This window comes from Marmota marmota, unplaced genomic scaffold (genome assembly GCF_001458135.2).
Source record: "Marmota marmota marmota unplaced genomic scaffold, marMar, whole genome shotgun sequence".
Classification (NCBI taxonomy): Eukaryota; Metazoa; Chordata; class Mammalia; order Rodentia; family Sciuridae; genus Marmota; species Marmota marmota.
In genome coordinates this window covers 7,475,711-7,501,939 of record NW_025999982.1, presented here as the reverse complement: position 1 = coordinate 7,501,939, position 26,229 = coordinate 7,475,711, and the positions used below count along the sequence as shown (strand labels likewise).

General features: G+C 37.9%; 1 protein-coding gene across 3 annotated transcripts in view; it reads left to right on the top strand.

Moving 5' to 3' along the window:
- Window positions 1-26,229, top strand: part of Kif6 (kinesin family member 6) — a 394,766-nt gene that overhangs the window by 148,141 nt on the left and 220,396 nt on the right. For 2 of the 3 annotated variants that reach the window (XM_048805240.1, XM_048805239.1), the window contains exons 8-10: window positions 6,226-6,369; window positions 7,322-7,408; window positions 13,279-13,382. In XM_048805240.1, the coding sequence (XP_048661197.1) occupies window positions 6,226-6,369; window positions 7,322-7,408; window positions 13,279-13,382 (335 nt within the window). The remainder of the gene's footprint in view (window positions 1-6,225; window positions 6,370-7,321; window positions 7,409-13,278; window positions 13,383-26,229) is intronic. The other variant, XM_048805241.1, reaches the window with a different exon arrangement.

Genomic DNA, 26,229 nt, shown 5'->3' with positions numbered 1-26,229 from the left:
AGGGCAGAGGGGTGGGAGGGAAAGGGAGGGGGCAGGGGATTAGCAAGGATGGTGGAAAGTAATGGACATCATTTTCCAAAGTACATGTATGAAGACATGAATTGGGTGTCAACATACTTATATGCAAACAGAGATATGAAAAAATTGTGATATATTTGTGTAATAAGAAATGTAATACATTCCACTGTCATTTATTTTTAAAAAAATTGATATGGGGGTTGAGTTCATTTAAGGGGAGCTGCTGGAGAGCAGGTGGATGGGTAGAGAAGGGATTTTGGAATCCATTTAGAGATACTGAGAGAGAGACAGGGACTACAAGGTAAGAAGAATAATGAAAAGAGTGGGAAGATAATGAAATAACATAATTCAAGGACTTTTATAATCAAATTCTCTGGGCATGGTACTTTACTATGTGGCCACAGAGACTGGAAGTATAACACAATTTAGTGTAACTAGCTTCATTCATTCCTTCACTCACTAGATTGTGATTGAGTGGCCCCTGGGTGCTGTGAATTACCTTAGGCAGCGGGGAAAGAGGCAGTGCTACCATGTCACCAGCAAACACAGGAAGAGAAAACCTCTACTAGAAATCCATTTTAGTGTTGATAATTATACCTTCTCTTTCTCAGTTTCAATGTAAAAGAGATGAACTAGGACATAGCTTGCTAACCTGCCTTGCATTAATTAGCCTGCATGGTTTAGGAATTTTATGCAGAATGAGATTTGCCCTCCTGGCCAGAGCTGGGAAGCCCCACACCTGCTGGGAGGGTCCAGCCTGCCTGAGTCCAAGGTACCTTATTAGGGTTAGAAGTAAGTAAATTTCTGTTAACCAGAGTATCATTGGTTTTGGAGTTTTCTTGTGTATGCAGTACTTTTTCCAAAAATTGTCCTCAAAAAACATTTTCAGCCACAATAGCAGGGTACGTCTTCACCCTGGAAATTGAGTTCGTGTGAGGAAAAGCACAGGCGCCATGCATGCTTGTGCTCACTGTAAACCTCACCAAGTGCCCCTGGTGTGACCCGTGGCCTCCGTCAGCCCAAACATCAAGTGAGAAACCACCAGGAATGGAGAATGTTTGCTCTCCACCTCTTCAGAAATCGGAATCTGGCTGCTTTCAGCCAGTTATGCAACAGAAGTGGACTTTTTCAGAGTTTCAATTCCCATTTGGCTCCTGGCGCATATGTTATGTTCAGGAGAAACACTGACAGTGCCAGTGGTAGTCAGACCGCTCTGAATCCTTGTCAGTTTTCAGAGGATAATTTTCCATGCCCTTCTGAGATCTTTAAAAGAAAATTGCTTTAATTCATTAAATAGTAAGCTAGTGATTATAATAGTCATTATTGATTCCAGACCCAGCTTCTAGGTCCTTAGAAATGTTATTAAGTATAATGTAAGTTTCCACTCTTTATCACCTTAAGAATGCTTTCAGGAGCATTTGACATTGTGTTTATATAAGAAACCCCAAATGGAAGTAAATAGCTTTTTTTTTTTTTTTTAAGAAAGCCAGGCTGTATGACTACACCCTATCCCTGTGCCCTTGAGAAGATTATTGGGTTCCTGCCCCCTTAGTAACTCAAGAATCATCTTCCTCTGCCTTTTTCCTGAATGCCTGCCCTTTCTGTGTTACTCTGCAGATTTGTGTCTGTTCTAGTGGGCTGGGTTCATTATGATTCTTTCTCCTGGCTACACTGATTGATTCAAGGGTGGGTCAGGACCCAGGCTGGTCCTTAGAGAAGATCAGGAATTTTGTTTATTGATTAGGGAAACAATGTCCTGTCTCCCCTAAGTTATGAATAAGGAAGTATATAACATCAGGGCACTTGGAAGCCATCCTGTGGCTGTGAGGAGGAGCTGACTTCTGCCACATGAAAGCAGAAGAGAGTTATGGGCAAAACTACATCCTTGTTGGTAGCACTAACCTTTGGAGTCATTTCTAACCTGGGGCCCCTCCTGTTCAATTCCATGAACCAATAAATTTCCCTCATGATTGAAACCAGTGTGAATTACATTTTCTGTTACTTAAAACCAAAAGTGAGTTCAGTAACACACAATTTAATATCAACAGGGAGTTTAATAAGCATGTTCTTCTTTATGCAAAGTTGTCAATAAAGGCATTGGATAGAAAAGGTATATAAATATTATTTCCTAGAGCAGTGAAAAGGTGATTTTTTTTATGAAAGAACCTCAATGAACTTAGAGAACTATTAGATGCTTAATAGATGATTCATAAATAACAATGCTTCTCTCTCTGCACACCAGTCATGCCAATCCATGTTTGGTCTGGTACTTGGTACTTGGGCCACCTTACCTGTTTCAGGTATATAACTTGTTCTTTAGGCTCTTGGGGCCTGAACCTTTGCTCAGCATCCCTTGCCACTCATATCAAGGCTGCCATGTTCTCCATCTTTCTTCCTATTACACTGAAACAGATCACCCAAATCTTATTCCATATTGAGGACCCTCACACTGCCTTTCCAAATGAAACTAGTTCATCCATTCATTGTGTTCAGTACACGTTGTATTCATCCGGTTTCTTAGTTGCAAGCTGGAAAGTCCGTGCTAGCTATTTTAAGCAGCATAGAGTTTACTAAACATAAAGAATCTCAATAAAAGTTAGAAATCTGGCTTGGATACCACCCAGCTGGAAGCAAAGCAACCAGAAGACACAGCTAACCACCCCACTGAATCGTTCTGCAAAACACCTCTGTTATCCCCACCTGGCACTTACGACATTGAGGGCAGGGTTTCAGAAACTTTACCAGAGCTGCATCAGAAGAACCAGATGGCTACCACCTTTCTCTTTCACAAATCTGATTCTCCTCCTTATGGTCACTACCTCGTATTGCTTATCTCCAGATCCCACACAGGGAATCTGCTTGGTGGGGCTACGTTTTATGCAAAATATGATTTGTGAGACAGACTGAGATGTGTAGTTTTATATGAAGTCAAAGTAGAATGGGAGTGTCTTGAGTACTGATGGAGACAACTTAGTTTCTGCCACATGTACTAAGTTCTGGAACGTGGTTTTAAGCAGTGGAAATAGAGTAGTAACCAAGAGGCATGGCATCTCTGACTTGGAAGAGTAGAACATTGAGTGGGGAAGCAGATGGAGAACAAGTAAATAAAGATAATTTAAAATAGTGGTAAGTACTAGAAGAAAAATAAAATAGATTAACAGGCTGTTAATATTGCTGTGTAATATTTGACAGGGTATCCAGGAAAAGACCTTTAAGGACATAAAATTTGAACAAATATTTGAATGAGAAGAAATAGAAAGCTGTGTGAAAATTTGAGGCAGGAGGGTCCCGGGTAAAAGGAACATCAAGTTCAAAAGCTTTGATGTGGGAATAGCATTGGCCTGTGAGAAGGCCGGTGCAGGCAAGGAGAACATGGCAGGAGACGAGGTCAGATAGGTCAAAGGGTGCCAGATTCCATAGGACTTGAGTTATTATACTAACTGTATTGGGAAGCTACTAGAAGATCGTAAGCAGGGAAGTGACTTGGTATAACTTATGTTTTATAAAGACTGCTCTGGTTGGTGTGCAGAGAATAGGCCATGGAAGGGCAAAAGTAGAAGCATGGAGATGACTCAGAGCCTTGTGCAGTTGTCCAAGCAAGGAATCATGGAGGTTTAGGTTGGAGTGGTCCATTTCTGGGTAAGTCTTATTGGAAAACCTAAGAAACATAGAAATTGCTGATGGATTGGATATTGAAAGTGAGGAAAAATAAAAGATGATGGCTAGGGCTTTGGCCTGAGCAACTAGGAAAATGATGGTGTCATTAATAATGATGTGTAGACCTGAGAAAGAATCAGACATGGGGCAGAGAGGAGAGAAACCCAGGTGGCGATGAAGAGTCACCAAAGAGCTGATAGGTCAAGAGAGGTTCAGACTTGGGGTATACATTGGGAAGACATCAAAATAGAGATTCCTGTAAAAGCCAGGAGATAGGAAGGGATTACCTGGGAAGAGAGTATAAATAAGAAAGAAAAGAGGATCAAGAACAAAGCTCTGGAACTCCTCACTACTTACAATTTGGGAAGGAAAAAAGGAATCATTCATTAACTAGCTTTTTAAAAATATTTATTTTTTAGTTGTAGTTGGACACAATACTTTCATTTCACTTAATTATTTTTATGTGGTGCTGAGGGTTGAACCCAGGGTCTCGCACGTGCGAGGTGAGCGCTCTACCGCTAAGCCACAACCCCAGCCCTATTTTTTAAAAATAATTTTTATTTGTAGTTGGACACAATACCTTTATTTTATTTGTTTATTTTTATGTGGTGCTGAGGATCAAACCCAGGGCCTCGCATGTGAGAGGCGAGCACTTTACCGCTGAGCCACAAACCCAGCCCTATTTTTTAAAATATTTTTTTAGTTGTAGTTGGACACAATACCTTTATTTTATTTATTTATTTTTATGCGGTGCTGAGGATCAAACTCAGTACCTCACACGCACTAGGCGAGCACTCTACTGCTGAGCCACAACCCCAGCCCCTCATTAACTAGTTTTTGAGGAGAGCTAAAACCAAGAAACATGGTGTCCCAATTACCAAGTGAATGGAGTGTTTTCCCAAAGGAAACAATGAGTGCCTGTGTAGAATACTTCATCCAACTCAAAAGGCTAACAAGAAGACAGTCAGTGCTTTTGGTACAATTGAGGTTGCTGATGACCTTGGCAAGAGTCATCTTAGTCTAGTGCAATAGTGGGCATCCAGAATGGGCAGCATCCAAATGAAAGAGAGCACAAGAGGAGATGCATGTAGGAGCAAAGTCGATGAGGACAGAAGAGGAAGAGGGTGGGGGGCTGAACTGAGAACAGTAACAGGGAAAAACAGTGTTCTTTAGTGATAGGAATGTAGGAATCCAGTGGCAGATGCACGACAGTCTCAGTCAGCTTGCTTATATCTGGTAGAAGGGTGGCCCTCAGATCAATCTGAGGTTAGAGAGAAGAGAGGGGAGGGATGCCGTGACATGGGGCTGGCTCACCACTGAGGGACAGAGATTTGAAGAGGGAGGAGAAAGTATGAAGGCCTCCTTTCTGCAGTTGGGAAACTGATCCAGGACTGCTGGGTTGTAGTAACACCTGGGCTTATGAATTTAAAGTGAAACTAGTGGTATATGCTTTTTCTTAAAACAGCTTTCGAAAAACAATCTTGACGTCTTGTTTTGTAAACCAAAGTAGATCAAAAGGTTGTGGTGATGGGAACTACATAGCTGGGCAGAGGGAGGGCTGGACCAGCAGGTATTGATATTCCTAGGGTTCAGGATCTTATGATGCCCCTGAATTGACATTCTGTGGGCCAATAATTCCAGCTGCTTTTTAAGGGACATCCTAGCATTGGATAATCTTCCCAGGATGATCATGGTGCCTCTCTTTGGGGACAGCCCCAGCATCCCATCATCCATCTAGTGCCTTCCTATTAAGTACCTAAGGAACCCATGAGGAATAAGATAAGCTGCCTCTTTCATCGATGATGAGAACAAACATGTCCACAGCACTTACTATGTGCAGTTACTACTCAAAGTGACTTACACATTTTTAATGCCTTTAATCATTCTACTGTTATGAGGTAGGTACTATATTTATCCTGGTTGTACATGTGAAGACATGAGGCAGAGATGTCGAGTGGCATGCTCTAGTAATGTTAGGACTTTCCCCTGGACAACTTGCATCAGAATCTGGGATCTCAAACTCTTACGCAGCTTCTCATAGCTCTTGTTCACTGTTCTGCCTCTGCCTTGGAAATGGGGCACACAGCTCAATTTGTTTGTTTTTTGTTTGGATAGGGTACTGGCAATCCACACAGGGCCTTGTGCATGCCAAGCAAACTCTCTTCCACTAAGCTACATCTCTAGCCCTACAGCTCAATTTTGGTGGGGTCAAAGTCATCAGGCACAATTTACTATTATGTTTTTATACAGATTTTCCAACAGCTGGAAGCAGAATGAGAGTGTGTCCACTTGTCTGCAAGTCACTTCATCTGTCCAGAAATTACGGGGTTCACAATGCTAGGTTCATGCTACATTTACTTGATTCCATCTTTACCATTCTTGTACTGAATATTCTTGCTAAGGTATTTATTCCGTGCCCAACTTTTAGATGTCACCCTGCATTTAGTCATTCTTTCTTTTCCTATTTTTATTGCTGCTGAAGCTCCACTGTTTGTCACTTGAGCCTTTCCTGTCAAGGTAATGCTATTGTTTTTTTCAACTTTATCACAGGTCATCATTGCCCTTTCAGAAAAAAACCGTTCGCACATTCCTTACAGGAACTCCATGATGACCAGTGTCCTGAGAGACAGTTTGGGAGGGAACTGCATGACCACTATGATTGCGACGCTCTCTTTAGAGAAAAGGAATATCGACGTATGTTGTTTTTCTTTTTTTCTTTTTATTCAGGGGATCTTAGCCTGGGTTTTCCTTGCTGGTTTTGGGGATCAAGTTGAGGGTCCTGAGTGAGTTTCCATCTTTTCTGCTGGGTTGAGATAGGCTTCAGGGGTGAACACACCACAGAGTTCTCAGCATTAGGTTATTTGCTAGCATTGTAAAAAAATCCATTTGAGAACTGACTTCACATATACCAGGTGGTTTGAGAAAGCTGTAGACACAAATTTTGGAAGGCCTGCTTAAATTTGAAAGGCATTTTTAGGCAGAGAAATGAGAGAGTCTTCTCTTGCTTCTCTTGAACAGTTTTGCTCCTGGCTAGTAAAATCCGGGTGCCTTGGAGGTGTACCTGAGATCTGTCCCCAGACGTGTCCCAGAGTGCAGCGTGCTGGCTTCTTTGGCGGTGCCCGGCTAGTGAACGGCTCTCCTGGGCTGCTCTGGAGCCAGCTGACGTTTCCCACATTGCAGTTGCTGAATGTTTGGGGTCCAGATCCTCTCCAAGAGAGCAGCAGGGTGCTTCCCAGAGCACGCCAAGCCTTTGATGGTGAGGTGCCGTGAACTGCCTCACTTCTTGGTCTGTTACAAATATTTATTTTGTAGTCTCTCATGTTTGTGGTTGTGGTACCTGCTGTGATTATGACTTACATGTCTGGTTCTGGTTTAACAGATCAATACTTAAAAACACATGTCAGTTGCCATTTGGGGTCTTAGGATCTCCCATATTTTTGGCATTGGTCATTTTATTAAGACAAAATCAAGAAAATAACCTTCCAGAGCTAAGTTCCCTAATTTAGAGGCATCATTCTTCATTGTGGTTTTTATATACATCACTCTTTAGGTATGCATCTTTTTTCTATGACTAAAATTTAAGTTTTGTCTAACAAGAAATTTCTCTCCCTGCTATAACCCTTTTAAAAGTTGTTTTGCTTTGTAGGAATCTATATCTACCTGCAGATTTGCACAACGAGTGGCACTCATAAAGAATGAAGCTGTTCTTAATGAAGAAATCGATCCCAGATCGGTAAGCAACTTGCAACTGTTGAAAAAAATGATTATATCAAAGATTAGCTAAAACTCGGGCTGGAGCATTTACTCTGTACTAGACAGTGTTCTAAGTAAGGCATTAACTGATTAAATTCTCAGAACAAGTCGATGAGTAAATGCTGGCTCTGTCTCTGCAGATAATAAAATTGAGGCACAAGGATGGTAACTTGCTCATAATCACAGTGCTAGTGAGTCTCAGCAACTTAGACCCTGTCTCAAAATAAATCTAAAAAGGGTCAGTACTCAGTGATAAAGCACCTGAGTTTGATCCCCAGTACCAAGAAACAACAGCAATAACAAAAATAAGTAGCAGAGCCAGGATTCAAATCTAGACAGTCCAGCCAAGAATCTGTGCTCCTACCTCCAGCTCCCACCACTTTACCACAGAGTTGTGCCCTGAGTCCTAAATACATAGGCAGCCTGTTCCAAAACTCAGTTTAGCTTTCTAGAGACAAGAACAAGCCATCTTGTATAAATGCTTATAACGAAAGAGAAATGCTAATGGGAAAAATATTTTGAATCACTCTCCTATATTCTAGGGACTTTCAAAAATTATCAGTCTGATTCATGGAAAAATGAGCAAGTTTCTTGTTTGATAGTAATAAATCCTCCTTTATCAAAACACTTTTTTTAAGGGAAAAAAACTTCAAGTTTCATGAATGTATATATTTTCTCTTTTCTGTTTGTTAGCTTTCTATAAAGGAAATGCAGTACCAAATCAGCTCATGCCAACACTTAAAATGTAGAAATGAAATATCTCAAGTTTTGTCAAATTCCATAATTAAGATTGATATATTAGGCACAGTGGTTCCCACCTTTAATCCCAGCAGCTCAGAGGCTGAGGCAGCAGAATCACAAGTTCATAGCCAGCCTCAGTAACAAGAAGAAAATTCAGTGAGACCCTGTCTCTAAATTAAATACAAAATAGGGATGGGGATGTGGCTCAGTGGTTGAGTGCCCCTGAGTTCAATCCCTGGTAACCCCCCATCCCCAAATAGAAGATTTGTTAGGGCTGGTGAAAGATACAGCTCAGTGGTATAGCATGTGTCTAGGCTCTGTGAAACCCTGGGTTCAATCCCCAGCACTACCAAAAAAAAAAAAATGGATTATATAACATTTTTTAAAAATCACTCAATTTTACTTATTTCTCCAGAATATAAGCTGATGTAGGTTTTCTGGTATGCATTATTAAGGAATATGAAATCTTGCCAACAGTGCTTCAATTAAAAATTTCTCAAATTTACTGTTTTCCATATTAATTACTTCCTCTTGATTATCTGCCCCTTCTCCCCTGAAATAATAGAGAGAAAGGAAGAAAAAGGAATGATGGGAATATCTGTTTTACCCTGCTTGCCTCTGGGAGCACCAGGCTTCCCTGATAGAATTCTCTTCTGGAGAAACCAATGGATGAGGCAGGAGTCTATTTCCAGTACAGGCCCTGGTCAGGTATCAGCATCAAGAAGAGCCCCCACAGGGAAGAAGAGATGGAATGCAAGGGCCTGAGTCAAGAGAAATTGCACTTCCTACTGTCCCTACCTTCCAGCTGCCCTATGACATTCCTGTGCAGAACAAGACAGACAGTTATGACATTACTGCCCCGAAGACAAAAATTAATAAAAATCAACATATTAGACATTGGAAGGGGTTTTCCTTTGAATTGTCTAGAGAGACGCTTCCTTGAAGCGACATGATGAATTTGAAGAAAGGCGAACATTATTATGTGTTTGATGTGGATCTGTGAGAGATTTAAAGAAAACAGAGATGAGGAGTGAAAAGCCAATAGCTGATAATTGAACAAGTTGCTGGGGTCTGCCTAGTACAGAACAATCTAGTAATTAACTGGTGTTGTTTCCTCATTTCTATAATAATTTCTTCTGAACACTGACATTTCTATTTACTATTTTATGTACATAGTTTATCTGAAGTGTAAGTGACAATTGGAAATTTGTCTAGAAACCACCTAAGACACAACTGGGTGGGATTTCTTATGCCTTACTCTCAAATTATAATGGCAAATGTGGAAGCAGCCCTGTAAGATGGGAGTGATCAAGGATCTGCCCTACTTTCCTTAAAAGTATTGGTACTTCAGAGAGAGGTGATAAAAGAACTGTGAGCCAGGTCAGAGTTGGTGACTGGGCTTGGGCCAGTATCTTCTCAGGATGGCTTTAATTTCAGAGTTCCTGCAGTAATCTGATGGGAGGTATAACTGTGGTCATCTCAAATCATAAAAAGTTGGCTTAGTTTGATATATCTACTCGATAAGACAGGGAAATAATGTAATTTTTTACATTTCACTTTGAAAGGTTTAATAGAAGCAAAATGTATTGCACCAAATATATTAATTTTTTGGAGGAGAGTTCAAATGAATGACTCACGGTTCTTGTCTGAAGATTTTTGTTCTTCATAGCTTGATGATTCTGGGAATATTTTTTAAAAGAAGCTAACAAATAAAATTCAGACTCTCCTATATGCATTCAAATAAAATCCTAGGAACACTGACATGTGCAAAATACTCAGTACCACATTCTTTGGGACTTCTGTTCATATTGATGTGGTCCAGATCACTTGAAACTCACCTAAATAAATTTTTAGAAGCATCTTTGAAATATATATCTGAGGTTGAAAGAAATTAAAAGAATTCACCAGAGCCTGAAAGAAAGCTGAGGCTACAGTTGTCCTGGAGTGGGTAAAAAGAGTTGTAACAAAGGGATAGGAGTAGGTCCTGGAATTTTGAACCTAAGATATCTTCTTATCTCCCTAACAAAAAGCCTGTGGGAGGGGGGGTGGAATCTAATGGCATAGAGAGGCATTAGCACAGCTTGTCTGCCTTAGCCTGGACTCTAAGTAGAACAAAAAGTACTTTATATAAAAAACTGAAACTCTCGGCACTACCTCTCATGATTTTGAAGTTCAAATTCATACAACCCTTTTAGCCTGGCAACCTGCTAGCAAAGTTATAGAATTAGCAAAGGTACTGAAAGACAAACTATATTTTTTTTTCTTTCTTTTCTCTCTCTCTCTTTCCATTCCATTCTTTCTTTTTTGTTCTTTTCTCTCTTTTTATTGTCTGTTCTTTTCTCCCCCCACCCCCCTTCTTTCTTTTTTTCTGGTGAGTAATACCAAATAGTCAAAGGAGTGTGAAAGCTGGATTGGAGCTGCTAATTTTTGTTTTAGGAAGTTTGCATAATGATCACAGGGGGTTTATTTCAAGGATTTAGGGATAAGCTGGGCGCCGTGGTGCATCTCTGTAATCCCAGCAGCTCAGAGGCTGAGGCAGCAGGATCTCGAATTCAAAGCCATCCTCAGTAACAAGAAGACCCTAAGCAACTCAGTGAGCCCCTGTCTCTAAATAAAATACAAAATAGGGCTGGGGATGTGGCTCAGTGGTTGAGTGCCCCTGGGTTCAATCCCCAGTACCCGCCCCAAAAAAGTATTTAGGAATAAGTTATCACTAGAAAATATATCAATGCATAGAAAAAAATGGGAAAAATAAAAAACAAAATTATAATGAGAATTTGTTTATGGAAGGCAATACAGGGGTGAGAGCTTTTAAGAGATCTATAATGTTTTATTTCTTAAATAGTGGGGACATGGGTGTTAACTTCAGCTATGTAATGGGTATCATATATTATTTAATGCCTTTTCTGTATTCTGAAATAGTTCAAATTAAAAGACAAATTACATGAATGTAGGTGATTGATCACATGCACAGTTTAAACGAAAAAAAATTGGATGATTTCAAATAAAGTATTTGATAACATTAAGCATTCATCCACACACTGAAAGACTCATTAAACTGTAAGTGAACATTTAAACTAATAAAGCATATTAATCAAAAAATTACATAAACATCACTTTAAAAGTGAAATGTTAGAAGAAATAACAAAAGACTGTTTTAAGAATTACACATGAAGATCCTAGCTAGGACAGTGAGACAATAAAAAATAATAAAATGCATGAGAATTAGAAAAGAAGAAAACATCTGTCCTTACTTGCAGATAATTTTATTGTTTATGTAGAACATTCAAGAATATTTAATAATAAACAGAACCAAAATATGCTTGGAAAATTATTTAGTATATAATCCAAAACTGAATTGCGTTTTTGTATTCCAGAGGCCAACAATTAGAAAATATAATTTTCCAAAATTCCAATTACAATATCAACAAAAACTTTTTTCTATAAATAAGATATTTATAGAAAAATTATAAATTTTTATTGAAGGAGAGAGGCTTACCATGTTCATGGATGGGATGACTCAATGTAATTCCAAATAAAATTTGAGGAAGGCTTTTATATAATTTGATGAGCTAGTCCCAAAATTTATATGGAAGAGCAAATGGCCAAGAATAGGCAACTCTAAGCAAAATATGGAAGGGGGTTGTCTTTTCTAGATGCCAAAATTTCTTTAAGATATAATAATTTAAATTATAGCATTATCATGTATATAGGCAAATGTTTTCAACTCTAGCCCAGAAGCAGACACATTTACATATAGAAATATGTTATATAGCATAATTATATTAGCAATTTTATATGGTTAGTCATATAAAAAAATTGAAATTTGATTCCTATGTTATATCTTATACAAAATAAAAGCTACCTAAGTGTGAAAAGTAAAGCTTTAATGCTTTTTAAATATCACAAAATAAACTTTGGTTTGGGGTAATACAGATTTTCTTTAAGAAAATACAAAAGTACAGCTTAAAAAATTGCTAATTTGATTATATTGAGATTCAAAACTTCCATCTATCAAAAATAACACCATGAAGAGGAGAACATGATATAGATTGGGAGAAAATAGGTGAATCATGTAAAACTAGCAAAGGATTCAGATCCAGAATATATGAAGAAGGCTGCAGATTAAAAAGGAAAAGAAAAACAAATCAATTGATATCTTGGCAAGAATGTGAATACATATTCTCAGAAGGAGAAACCCAAACAATCAATATACATATGCAAAGATGATCAGATTCACTAATATTATGAAAATGCAGATTAGAACTAAAATGAGATATCATTTAACACCTACCAGATTGATAAAATTAAAGCACCTGTCCATATTACATAGTAACAAAAATGTGGGGAAACAGGAACATACATACACATAGCTGAAGATAATGTAAATTCATACCATAACTGTCAAGTGCAACTTAACTAAGTATAGTAAAGGTATTCGAGTGATCATCCCAGAGAGGACAGAAGGGGAATAGAAAATAGCAGGTTCCAGTTACATCAGTATGTTTTGTTTGTTAAAAATTAATTCTAAGTCAGGTGTGTTGGTATACACCTGTAATCCCAGCTACTCAGGAGACAGAGGCAGGAGGATCACAAACTCGAGGCCAGCCTCAGCAACTTAGTGAGACCCCCTGTCTGAAAATAAAAAATAAAAAGGACTGGGAATATAGGTAGCTCAGTGTTAAGGTGTCCCTGGCTTCAATCCCCAATACCAAATAATAATGATAATAATCATAGTTGTTATTATTATTCTACAGCTATTTGATACAATATTAAGATTTACAAATTATGAAATTTTGGAGGAAGGAGAGGTTCTGAGGTCCTAAATAGAATAATATATATTCCATGCTTGTATAATTACATCAAAATGGGTTCAATTATCATGTATAACTAAAAAAGAACCGATAAAATGAATAAATAAAAAGATAAATAAATAAAATAAATAAATAAATACAAAGATGGCTGGTAGGTACAGAAGTGCCTTTTAGATCATTCTCTAACCATTTTTATATCCATAAATAGTTCATAATTCTAAAAGATATATGCTCTCTGCCATCAGGTCACATTAATGAGAAACTGACATTTACCCTCCCACGTTGCCTTTCATAGATGATTATATGCCTTCAAAAGGAAATCCAGGAACTGAGGGATGAACTGGCCCTTGTCACTGGGGAGCAGAGGACAGAGGCACTCACAGAAGCAGAGCTCCTTCAGTAAGCCTGCAGACTTTTTTCTTTTTCTCGAACGGTAAAAGTGTGTGTTAACTTCTTTGTTGGCCTTGACATTACAAATTCACCTCAGAGCATGACGGTCTCCTGGGACAGTCTGAGATTGCATTCAGGCGCCAGTTAGAGTGGAGGCTTTCCATGAAAAGCTGCATGAGGCTGCCAGTGTCTTTGCCGCCTCAGCTTTGAGCAAGTAAAGAACAGGGCATGGAGAGAATGGGAATCTCCTTCTCATGCCAGCTGCAGAAAAGGGGCTGGGGAAGAGTCATGCAGTTTTAAAATCCACACCCCAAACACTAAAGCTGTGGATCTCAGATCTGAAAGAAGTTCAAGAAACATCCTTTGTATTAAACTGCATCTTGCTGCAAGCACCAATTTATCCTATGCCAAAGTAAGCTTTCTCCTTTAATAAATAGATGGCCCATATATTGTAGTTCAAGCACTCCAACTGGGAATGAAAGCAGGTATTCAGGGCTTGTGCAAGCATGGCATCTTTCAGAGCCTTTAGATTTGTGGCCATATGGCATGTCGGTGGCATGCTGGGGCCGCATTCTCTCTCTGATCATGCACCACAGTGGTGGGCTCTCTTGTTTTCTGTGCTGCTTATTTAGCATCTGTGTAGTGATAATAATGGACCAGGCTTAGAGCAGTGTCATTCTCTATTTCCAAATAACAAATAGAGCCATACAAGATTTTTTTCTAAAGATTAAACTGCCATTTCACCTAACTTTCCCTCAACAGAGAAAATGGTAAGTAAAAAGAACGTACCTGTAATACCAGCCACTCAGTAGACGGAGGCAGGAAGATCACAAGTTGCCAGGCTGGGGAACTTAGCAAGACCCTGTTTCAAGATAAAAAATAAAGAAGAATTGGGATGTAGCTCATGCTAGAGGATTTGTCTAGCATGTGCCAGGCCCTGATTTCAGTTCCCATACTGAGGGGGTGCAGGGGGCGGGGGGAAAGAATGCAGTTGTTTTCCTTAAACTGCTGTACAGCTTCCCAGGAGGTATGGCTAAAACTTGAAAGGCATTCAGCAAACTTTCTGTCCTCCAGGAAAGTGTTTCCTAATTCTACAACACTATATGTAGTAGGATAAGCCCCTGCAAAACTGCTTTGTGGCAAATTTGCAATATCACTCCTTGAAGTAGCTCGGGATATCCTTTATAGAATATTCTTTTTTGTTGTTGGTTCTTTTTAAGTTATACATGACAGCTGAGTCCATTTTGATATAATTATACAAGCATGAAATATATCTTATTCTAATTGGGACCCCAGTCTTGTGGATGTACACAATGGTGAGATTCACTGTGTTGTATTCATGTATGTATATAGGAAACTTATGTCAGATTCATCCACTGTCTCTCCTATTCTTATCCCCCTTTCCTTTCCTTCATTAGCCTTTGTCTAATCCACTGAACTTCTGTTCTTCCTGTCCCTCTTGTATTGTGGGTTAGCTTCTGCATATCAGAGAAAACAGTTAACTGTTGATTTGGGGAGATTGGCTTATTTCACTTAGCATGATACTCTCCAGTTCTGTCCATTTACTGGCAAATGTCATAAAGTCATTCTTCTTTATGGCTGAGTAATATTCCATTATGTATATACACTACATTTTCTTTGTCCATTCATCTGTTGAAGGACACCTAAGTTGGCTCCATAACTTAGCTATTGTGAATTGTGCTGCTATAAACATTGATATGGCTGTGTCACTGTAGTATGCTGATTTTAAGTCCTTTGGACATATACCAAGGAATGGGATAACTGGGTCAAATGATGGTTCCATTCCAAGTTTTCTGAGGAATCCCCATACTGTTTTCCAGAGTGGTTGCACCAATCTGCAGTCTAACCAATAATGTATGAGTATACCCTTTTCCCCACATCCTCACCAACATTTATTATTACTTGTATTCTTGATAATTGCCACTCTTGACCAAAGTGAGATGAAATCTCAATGTGGTTTTAATTTGAATTTTTCTAATTGTTAGAGATGTTGAAGATTTTTTTTCATATATTTGTTGTCTGATCATATTTCTTCTTTTGAGAAGTATCTGTTCAGTTCCTTTGCCATTTATTAAATGGGTTATTTGGTTTTTTATTGCTAACCTTTCTGAGTTCTTTGCATATTTACACCCTATTGAGGTGCAGGTGGCAAAGATTTTCTCCCATTCTGTAGGCTCTTTTTCCATGTTCTTGATTATTTCTTTTGCTGAAAAGAAGCTTTATAGTTTGACCCCAGCCCATTTATTGATTTTCGATTTTACTTCTTGCACTTTAGGAGTCTTGTTGAAGAAGTCAGTTCCTAAGGTGACTGTTGGAGTGTCTGGTCTAATTCCTAGGTCTCTGGTCTAATTCCTAGGTCCTTGATCCACTTTGAGTTGAGTTTTGTGCAGAGTAAGAGATAGGGGCTCAATTTCATTCTGCTACATATGGATTCCCAGTTTTTCCAGCACCATTTGTTGAAGAGGCTATCTTTTCCCCAATGTAGGTTTATGGTGCCTTTGTCTAGTATGGGATAACTGTATTTATGTGGGTTTGTCTCTGTGTCTTCTATTCTGTCCCTTTGATCTTCATGTCTGTTTTGGTGCCTATACCATGCCATTTTTTGTTACTATAGCTCTGTAGTATACTTTAAGGTCTGGTATTGTGATGCTTCCTACTTCACTCTTCTTGCAAAGGATTGCTTTGGCTATTCTGGGTCTCTTATTTTTCCAAATAAATTTCACGACTGCTTTTTCTATTTCGATGAAGAACATCACTGGAATTATAATAGGAATTGCATTAAATCTCTATAGCACTTTTGGTAGTATGGCCCTTTGACAATATTAATTCTGCCTATCCATGAACATAGGAGATCTTTCCATTATCTAAGGTCTTCAATTTCTTTCTTTAGTATTATGTAGTTTTCATTGTAGAGGTCTTTCACCTCTTTTGTTAGATTGATTCCCAAGTGTTATGTTTTTTTGAGGCTATTGTGAATGGGATAGTTTTCCTAATTTCTCTTTCAGCTGATTCATCATTGGTATATTCATCATCATTGCAGTTGATTTATGGGTGTTAATTTTATATCCTGCTACTTTGCTGAATTCATTTATGAGTTCTAGAAATTTTTAGGTGAGTTTTTTTGAATCTTTTAAATATGGTTTGTGTTGTTGACAGATATACTTGGAGCTCTTCTTTTCCTATTCATATACCTTTAATTTTTTTCTTTTGCCTAATTTCTCTGGCTAGAGTTTCAAGGACTATGTTGAATAGAAGTGGTGAAGTGGGCATCAAGTCTTGTTCCTGATTTTAGACGGTATGCTTTCAGTTTTTCTCCATTTAGAATGATGTTGGCCTTGGGTTTGTCTTATGCCTCAGTGCTGAGGTGTGTGCCTTTTATCTATAGTTTTTCTAGTGTTTTAAACAAGAATGGAGGCTCTGTTTTGACCAATGCTTTCTCTGCATCTATTGAGATAATCATTGGATTCTTGCCTTTAAGTCTTATTTATGTGGAGAATAGGTTTATTAATTTCCATATGTTGAACCAACCTTGCATCCCTGGGATGACACCCACTTGATCATAGTGCACTGTCTTTTTAATGTGTTTTTATATGTGATTTACCAGTATTTTATTAAGAATTTTTGCATCAATATTCATCAAAGATATTGGTCTGAAACTCCTTGATGTGTTTCTGTTTGGTTTTGGTATTAGGGTGATACTAGCTTCATAGAATGAGTTTTTGAAAGTTCCCTTCTTCTTTGTTTCATGGAATAATCTGAGGAGGATTGGTGTTAGTTTGTCTTTGAAGCCCTGGTAGAACTTGGGTGAGCATCCATCCAGTCCTGGGCTTTTATTTGTTGGCAGGCTTTTATGGCATCTTCAATTTCATTACTTGCAATTGATCTATTTAAATTTTCTATATCCTCTGGTTTGATTTGGGTAAGTCATATGTCTTTAGGAATTTGTCAGTGTCTTTTAAATTTTCTAGCTTATTGGAGTATAAATTTTCAAGATACTTTCTATATTTTAGAAGTGTGTGTGGCAATGTTTCCTTTTTTATCATGGATTTTAATAACTTGAGTTTCTTCCCCTCCTTCTTTTGGTTAGGTTGGCCAAGGGTTTATCGATTTTGCTTATTATTTCAAAGAACCAATTTTTTGTTTCATTGATTTTTAAAATTTTTTATCTTGATTTTATTGAATTTGGCTCTGATTTTTAATAATTTCCTGTGTTCTACTTATTTTGGTGTAAATTCATTCTTTTTCTAGGGCCTTGAGATGTAATGTTAGATTATTTATTTGGTGTTTTTCTATTCTTTTAACGAATGAGTTCAATGCCTCCATAGTGTCCTGGAAATTTTTATATGTTGTATCATGTTGTATCACTTTTTTCATTTACCTCCAAGTATTTTTTTTTATGTCATGACTGATTTCTTCTGCTATCCATTCATCATTCAATAGTGTATTATTTAATCTCCAGGTTTTATAGTAGTTTCTGGTTTGTATTTTATCAGTGAGTTCTAATTTCATTCTATTAAGGTCTGATAGAATGCAAGGTATTATTTTTTTTATTTGCTAAGAGCTGCTTTGTGACCTAAAATATGATATATTTTAGAAAATAATCCATGTGCTGCTGAAAAGAAAATCATTCAGTCATTGATAAGTGAAATGTTCTATATATGTCTGTTAAGTCTAAATTTTTTTTTAATTCTGTAGCTTCTTTGTTTAGCTTTTGTTTGGAAGATCTATGCAGTGATGAGAGAAGTGTGTCAAAGCCACCCAGTATTATTATGTTGTAGTCTATTTGATTCTTGATGTTGAAAAGGGTGTTTGATGTATATAGATGCTGTATTGTTTGGAACATAAATAGTTACAGTTATAATTTTTTATTATTGTATGACTCCCCTAAGCAGTATGAAATGACCTTTCTCCCTTCTGATTAACTTTGGCGTAAAGTCTACTTTATCTGATATTCTTTAAGAATACTAACCTAGAATTCCTTCACTGCAATGCCCCTTTTCCCTCAAAGAAAAGAATCGCCTCTTATTATCTTTGAAGATAACTCTTCAGATTTTTGATCTTCAAGTCATGCTCCAGCCAGAAAAACTAAGCCACTCCCAGCCTTTCAGTGAAAGGAATCTAATACAGTAAGACAAGAGCACAGAAGATGTATTGCTTAGAAACTCAACAAGCAGTGATGCAGTGCTCCAAGATCAGTAATGGCAGGTCCCACACTTAGAACTGGAGGGACAACAAGACAAGGTGCTGTTACTAAGACTCAAGAGCTGGCGCTCACAGGTAGGAGTGAGACCTGGTGAGTGCTCCCAGACTGGCCATGGAGTACTGACCACTGAAGAGCCACAGGTGCTGACACATCATCCAGGCGACAATCCTGGACATCTGTTTCATCCTCCTCTCAGTCTTCCACCAGGGTCTCCCATTGGCTGACCTTACCTAGTTATTAAAGAAGTCAGGGATCAGTTTTCTGTGATGCAGAGTCAAACAGGAAAAAGGTGGAAATTGGGTCTTGATGCGTCATATCAATAAGTACCAGTGTGTTTCTCTCGTTCCTGTGTTTCCTGTGTTGCATAGGAGGCCCCGTTTAAGAGTAAGATTCTCAGTGTGGTGATTTCTATTGTCAGACTCCATTTGTGCTGCACCAAATCTAGAGTTATGGTACCAATAGAAACACATGAATCTCTAACCATGTCTGAAATCAACAAGTGGACTTATCCAGGGACTGGAGGCTTTGAGGAGTTCCTGAGATAGTGAGAGGAGGTTGAAATGGGCAAGAGGAAAGGCTTGATGAAGACACAGGTGCAACCCTGTGAAGGCTGCATGTCTAGAGGTGGGGGGACGCTGGAGCAGGAGGGGCTGGAACAGCCCAGGAGCCTTTGGCAGGGCTGTTGTGGTGAAAGCAGTTGGTCCTATGAGCCCTTGTGAACTCCTCCTTCCCAGCTCTTAGGACAGGGAAATTAGAAAGGACCCCAGGTCTCTGACAGAGAGGGGCTAAATAATCACTGCACGCCAGCTGCTGCCTGCAGCTCTGCCAAGCTCCGCTTCTCACTGAAAACAATAAAGAACACAAGCACCCACAGCTGCTCAGCCCCTTGTTCAAGACTGGCTGCCCCAGATGAGATAGCTGAGAGTCTAGAAAAGATGAACTCACCAAAGGAAGGAGAGAAACAGACCTAAGTGAACTGCCAACAGTGTGAGAAAGACGAGAACAAGAGGGATTCACGACTTGCAGGGGCAAGAGAACTACCACACGTTATGCTTTAGCAAAGAGAAATACACAATGAAGTATAAGAAGCAGCAATACAAGCAAGTTTTGTTATATACTCTTTGTGATACTGAATATTGTCACTTATTAACTTGCCACTTAATTCCATGTATGAATTTTCCCATTTAAGTTATTGAAATAATCAAATGTCCAATTCATAAGAGTTTTGGAGATAAGAGTGAAAACAATAAAATCAACAACAGATTAAAAACTGAGAGAGTTCTTGGACTGATTTCTTTTGATCCATAGATAAAAAACATATGAATGTCAATCTGGACGGATTCTACATAGATAGTATGTCAAGTAGCCATTAGTTTTTGCAAATAGTTCATTCATTCACTCATTATTTATTATTCATGTAGCATTCACAAAACTACTGTGGCCCTGAAAAGAACACAGAGATCCTGATCTTCAGGGGCTCACAGTTTGGTGGTAGTGACACACATAAGCACAAGTAATGATGACACAATATAGAAGCTTTATGAGAAGGTACCAACAAAACACAGTGAGAATGCAGAGATAATAATGATCATTTTTTTTCTGTTATCATTTTATTTGTTTTAATTAGTTATACATGACAGTAGAATGTACTTACATACTTTATCAAAGTATACTATATCATACATAGGTGGGGTATCATTTATCATTTTTCTGATGGTACATGGTGTAGAATCACATCAGTTATGCAGTCATATATGTACATAAGGTAATAATGTCTATTTCATTCTACTGTCCTTCCTATCCCTATATCCCCTCCCTTCCTCCCTTCACTCCTCTCTATCTAATCTAAGGTAACTCTATTTTTCCCTAGTGCCCCCCACCCCCACCTCATCATGAATTAGCATCCTCATATCAGAGAAAACATTCGGCCTTTGGTGTTTTGGGATTGGCTTATTTCACTTAGCATGATTTTCTCCAACTTTACTGGCAAATGCCATAATTTCATTTTTCTTTAAAGTTGAGTAATATCCATTGAATATATATACCCCATTTTCTTTATCCATTCATCTATTGAAGGACACCTAGGTTGGTTCCATAGTTTAGCTATTGTGAATTGAGCTGCTAGTAACATTGACATGGCTGTGTCACTGTAGTATGCTGATTTTAAGTCCTTTGAGTAGAAACCAAGAAATGGGATTTTTGAGTTCAGGAATCATGTAAAAGTAGTTTAAGTGCTACTAAATAAACTTCAGTAATTCCCACCAAATGATTGCTCTGCTATTGAGAGAAACATGCTGTATAGCATTGTGTCTTAGTGATTCCTGATCAGCCCTTAGGCAGAAGGACTGTTTAAAACCACATCCACTCTGACAAAGCCAAACAGGTTTCCAGCAATCCAGGGAATTTGGTGCTTGTTCACACTGACAGTGTGAATATTCAGATAAGCATTTTGTTCTTATTGTTTTTGTTATATTATTGTTGCATCGCGCTTTGCCATAATTAGATGTTAGCACAACCCAATTTTTAACAGACTCAGGAGTCTTTTATCATTTTAAAGTGAGAAACAGAGAAATTAAAATGTGTCCCTAGTGTAACACTGCTACATCACATCATTAGTCTGTCCTTTGTCTTCTACGCTCCGTGGACATTTTCTCAGAAATGTTGATCTACTTCAGTCCTCCCATAGCAGCCCCCTCTCCAAGTGGAGTGGGTAGGAATGAGGCAGTGGTATTGGGGAGAAGAAGAGCCCCACAGTTTGGCGGGATAGAGTGGCAGGAACACTCACTCTAGCTCTTGTCTCTTTCTCTGTTCTGCTGATCCCTGGGCTTATGCTGACTGGCATGGCATAAGGGTATTTCTGTCAGGGCTTCTCTGAAGGGTGTCAGAAAGCAGCTATTTCTTAGATACGGTATTCTATGTAATATTGTTGGGCAGTTTAGAGATGTCTGATATCCAGCCCTATCAAATTTTTCCACCATTTCCCAACATTCCAGTTCTTAATGTAAATATTTGTTGCATTGACTTGGATGCTGTAATTGAAGAGGATTTCAGATGTCAACCTCCAGTTATTGTGATATTTTTAGTTTACATCTTTTTTTTTTTTTTTGGCTTGAGTAAATTTGAAAAGAGACAGCTGGATGAAAGCTATAGAGCCAAGTTAATGTTTATACGGAACTTCTTGGGTGAAGATTTGATTATGACTGATTCTCTAAACATATAACATCTTTGTTCTTTGTATAACATAATAAGCCTATGGATTGTGGCTAAGATGAAAGCTTTATATTCTGACCTAAATCTCAGTGAGTGGAAAATTTTCTGTATTGTAACTATTTACTTCTGAGTTGAAACTGAATGATTTCACATAAGCTCAAGTTTGTCCAAAGCGTTTGGGTACCTCCAAATATCTGAATCCTTTTCTAGCAGAAAAAAAAGTCTTCGTGTAAATCAATTAATCCTTCAGCATAAATTTATTGAGTAACTACTAGATGCTAATAATTTTAATAGTTTTGGAGGGGAAGTAGGAATATAAAATACAAAAATAATTATAAGAAATTACAATTTTATTGGGGAAACTTACACACACAGATATAGACATAAATACACACAAATATACATAAAACAGAATAATAGAATTTACCATTAGAAACAAAAATGGACACTGAGAATTTTAAAACTTTAATTATCGTTCCAGTTTGACCTATATCAGTTTTTAAATAATTCTCTAGACTGAAGTTTCCTTATGTGTAAAATGAAAGAGTTAAACCAAATGATATGTCTATGCCAGAGATATCTATGATACATAACTGTGCATATCAGTTTATTGGATATCAGTTTATTACATGTGGTTTAATTATTTACTATCTATGAGAATAAAAAAACTAAATCATTATGTAGGGATCTGAAAATGGGGAAAGTCATTACCGATTTTAACCATGGAATAAGCTGAATGCTTAAGAAATGCCAAGAAGGAGGCACCATTCTAACAATGGTGCTGAGAAGGAATGAGAGGATGTGTGGAGGGAAATGGGGGCTGCAGAAGAGCAGGAGCCTGCATGGAGGTCTGTATATAGAAGCACTAACACTGATCTGGACTGAAACTGGCCTGGCAGGAACCTGAGGTTCTCATCGAGGAATTGAAGAATAGGATTAGGCATGTATATGGTGACTTCATGATGGGTTATGAATACCATATGTAGAGGAGCTACTCCTTTATTTAATGGTGACTGAGAGACTTACGTACAAAATTCCACATTCATTAATAGTCAAAACTCTCAGCAAAATAGGAATAGAAAGAAGCTTTCACTCAAAGTAATAATTGATAGTGAAAAACAGCCATCTTTCTTCTTAAAATTGGAAACAATATGATGATGTCCTTTCTTACCACTTATATTCCATATCATTCTGAAAGATTTAGAGCATCATGGGAAGAAAATATAGACATGATTTCTATATGGAAGACATCAAAGAATGCAGAAAAATTATTTGAACTAGTAAAATGAGCTTATCAAAGTTGTAGGATACAAAGTCAATACACAAATTCAATTGCATTTCTGTATAAAAACAATGAGCAATTGAAATTTGAAATAAAACACTGCATTAGAAAAATGCATCATTGACAGTAGCATCAAAAAGTGCAAAATGCTTAGTGATAAATCTAACAAAATAAATACAATACTTATACACTGAAAACTATAAAACACTGTAGAAGAAAAAATATTTTAAAACATTAAGAAATATATCATATTCATAGTTGGGTTATTTAGGACATCAGTTCTCTCCAAATTGATCTATAGATATAATGTAGTCCCAGCCAAAATTCCAGCAAGTTGATTCTTGTGTGTAGAAACTGAGAAACTGATTCTAAAATTTTTATTAGTGCAGAGGACTTAGCTAAAACAACTTCATTAGAGAAGAACAGCCTATACCTTACATTATGTACAAATATTTATTTGAACTGGGTCATAGGAATAAATGTAAAACTTAAAATATAAAATTTCCAAAAGAAAGAAGAAAGTCTTTGTAACCTCGAATTAGTCAAAGATTTCTTAGAACATAAAAAAAACAAACCATAAAAGAAAAAAGAGGAGATGGAGGTACAGCATAGTGGTGGGGCACTAACCTAGCATGCGTGAAGCCCTTGATTCCAGTACTGAAAAGGGGACAGGGGGAGATAATTTGCACTTCATCAAAATTTAAAATATCTGCTCTTTGGAAAAATCTGTTAAGATTTTAAAAGCAATATATTTTTATTTTAAAAATATAATTTTAAAAACATATCTGATGAAGGGCTTATGTCCAGAATACTTACAAAATTATCACAATTAAATAATAAGAAAACACAATAAAAAACTGTGGACAAAATGTTTGAGCAAACATTATATTGGAAGATGAACAGATAGCAAATAATGACATGAAAATTCAACATCATTAGACATTAAAGAAGTAGAATTAAAACTGTGATGAGATGCTATTGCACAATTATTAGAATCTCTTTTAAAACTCAGAGTAACAAGTGCTAATGAGCTGAGAAACAGCTGAAACTCATTCATTGCTGGTGAAGATGTGACTTGGTACACCTACCTTGGAAAGACAGTTGACAACGTGTTATAACATTAAACACAGTATTTGTCATCAACCTTGCAGTCCAGTTCCTAGGTGTTTATCCATAAGAAATGAAAACATAGCCCACACAGAGACCTCTACATGAATATTTATAGCAGCTTTAAATATACTCTTCCAGAATTGGAAACAACCTGAAATGTCTCTCAACCAGTGAAAAGCTCAGCAAACTGTAATATAGCCATACAATAGAACCCTGCTCTGTAAGAAAAGTAGAATGAACTGTTGATACATGCAACAACTTGGATGTATCTCAAAAATATCATGCTCAGTGACAGCAATGCCACTTACATGACATTCTGAAAGAGAAAATATAGGCACACAAAGCAGATTACTGGTTGCCAAGAATAGTGTTGGGAGAGGGAATTGGTTATAGTAACTGACACATTCTGTACCTTGATTCTGGTGATGATTACATGACTGTATGATTGTCAAAACTCATAGCATTATGAACCTGGAAAGGGTAAAATTTAAATTTTACTGTATATAAATTTAACTTCAACTTTTAAAAAATCATAAATATATCTGTGATAGAAGATCATGCAAAGTTAAAAGACCTGTCATCAAACAAATCCAACCAAACAAAATTCTCACTTACACACACACACACACAAAAAAAAAAAAAAAAAAAAAGTTTACTGGGATTTTCCTTTGGGTAAATTTTGGTGTGCTTAGTTAATAGCATTTATCATTGACTGTAAGCCCCTCATAGCACATAGACATACCTTTTCAAAACCATTACAAAAACAAAATGGGGAGAACTCCAACTTCCTGCTCTACTACCAACCTCAACCCCGGTGGGCATCTGCACCATTGTGTCCTTCCAGTTGCACCTGGGAATCATCCCTCCTCTTGTCTAGAGCTCATCTTACCAACTGAACTCAAACCCAGACCCTTCAACAAACTCAGGAAACTCACTCTCCCTTTTATTTTTACTTTATTTTTGACTTCTTCCCCTTTATTGGGCCCTCCTTATTAGTATTGAAAAGGACTCAAGTTTTTCCCAGATTTAAAACCAAAGCATTCTCCCTGGATCCCACCTCCCTTCTATTACTGCTGGCTTTTCTCTCCTATATGCTGAACTACGTCAAGAAGTTGCTCTTCTTGTTTCTATTTCCTTCCCTCCTGGTCACACCTCAGCACGCTCCATCCAGCTTGTCCCTAACATACTGAAGTGCTGTCATTAAGGCCATTGATGACCTCAGTATAGATAAGGCTTATTCTGTCCCATCTTCCTGACTTGTCACAGCCTTCCCCATCACTAACCGTCTTATTGAAGCATCTTGCTCTCTGTTTTCTTCCTACCTCCACACAGCTCCTTGACTCCCTGGGTGGGTTACTCTCCTTTCACATTGATAGTCCTTAAGGCAATGTCCTAAGGTCTTGTTCTCATCTTGTCACCTTATACTTTTTCCTTAGACAATCTCATCAAGACCCATATTTCAGTTGCCATACAAATACTGGTTTTTATGTTTGTTTATTTCGCTAGGCTATACTTTTCCTCTGAACCCCACACTTGTTGATCCCATTGCCTACCTGACAGCTGACCCTGAACTTAATAGTTCCCAAACTGCATTCCTGTCCATCTTTCTCCAGATCTAGCCTTTGCCACTATATCCCTCATCAATCAATATCTCTCCAAGCCTTATCACTGCACAAGTCAGAGAATTAAAAGTCACCTGGAATTCTTTTCTTTTTCACATACCCCCACCCAATCCACTTGGGAATCCTGTTAACTCTATCTTCAAAACATGTTCTGAATCTGAACCACACTGTAGTCACGTTGGTCCAAACCTGTCATTAGTTTCCCACCACTGAAATGGTCTCCTAATGGTTTCTCTGAACCCACTTTGCTCCCCTATAAATCACTTTCTGTGCAGCCAAATGTTTCATTTTAGAAGAGTAGATCATCATTTTACTTGTCTTCTCAGAACTCTTCGGTACTTCTGACTTCCCTTTGTTCTTGAGAAAAGACTAAAATCCTTTATGAGGCCTATGTCTGCCTCGATGACC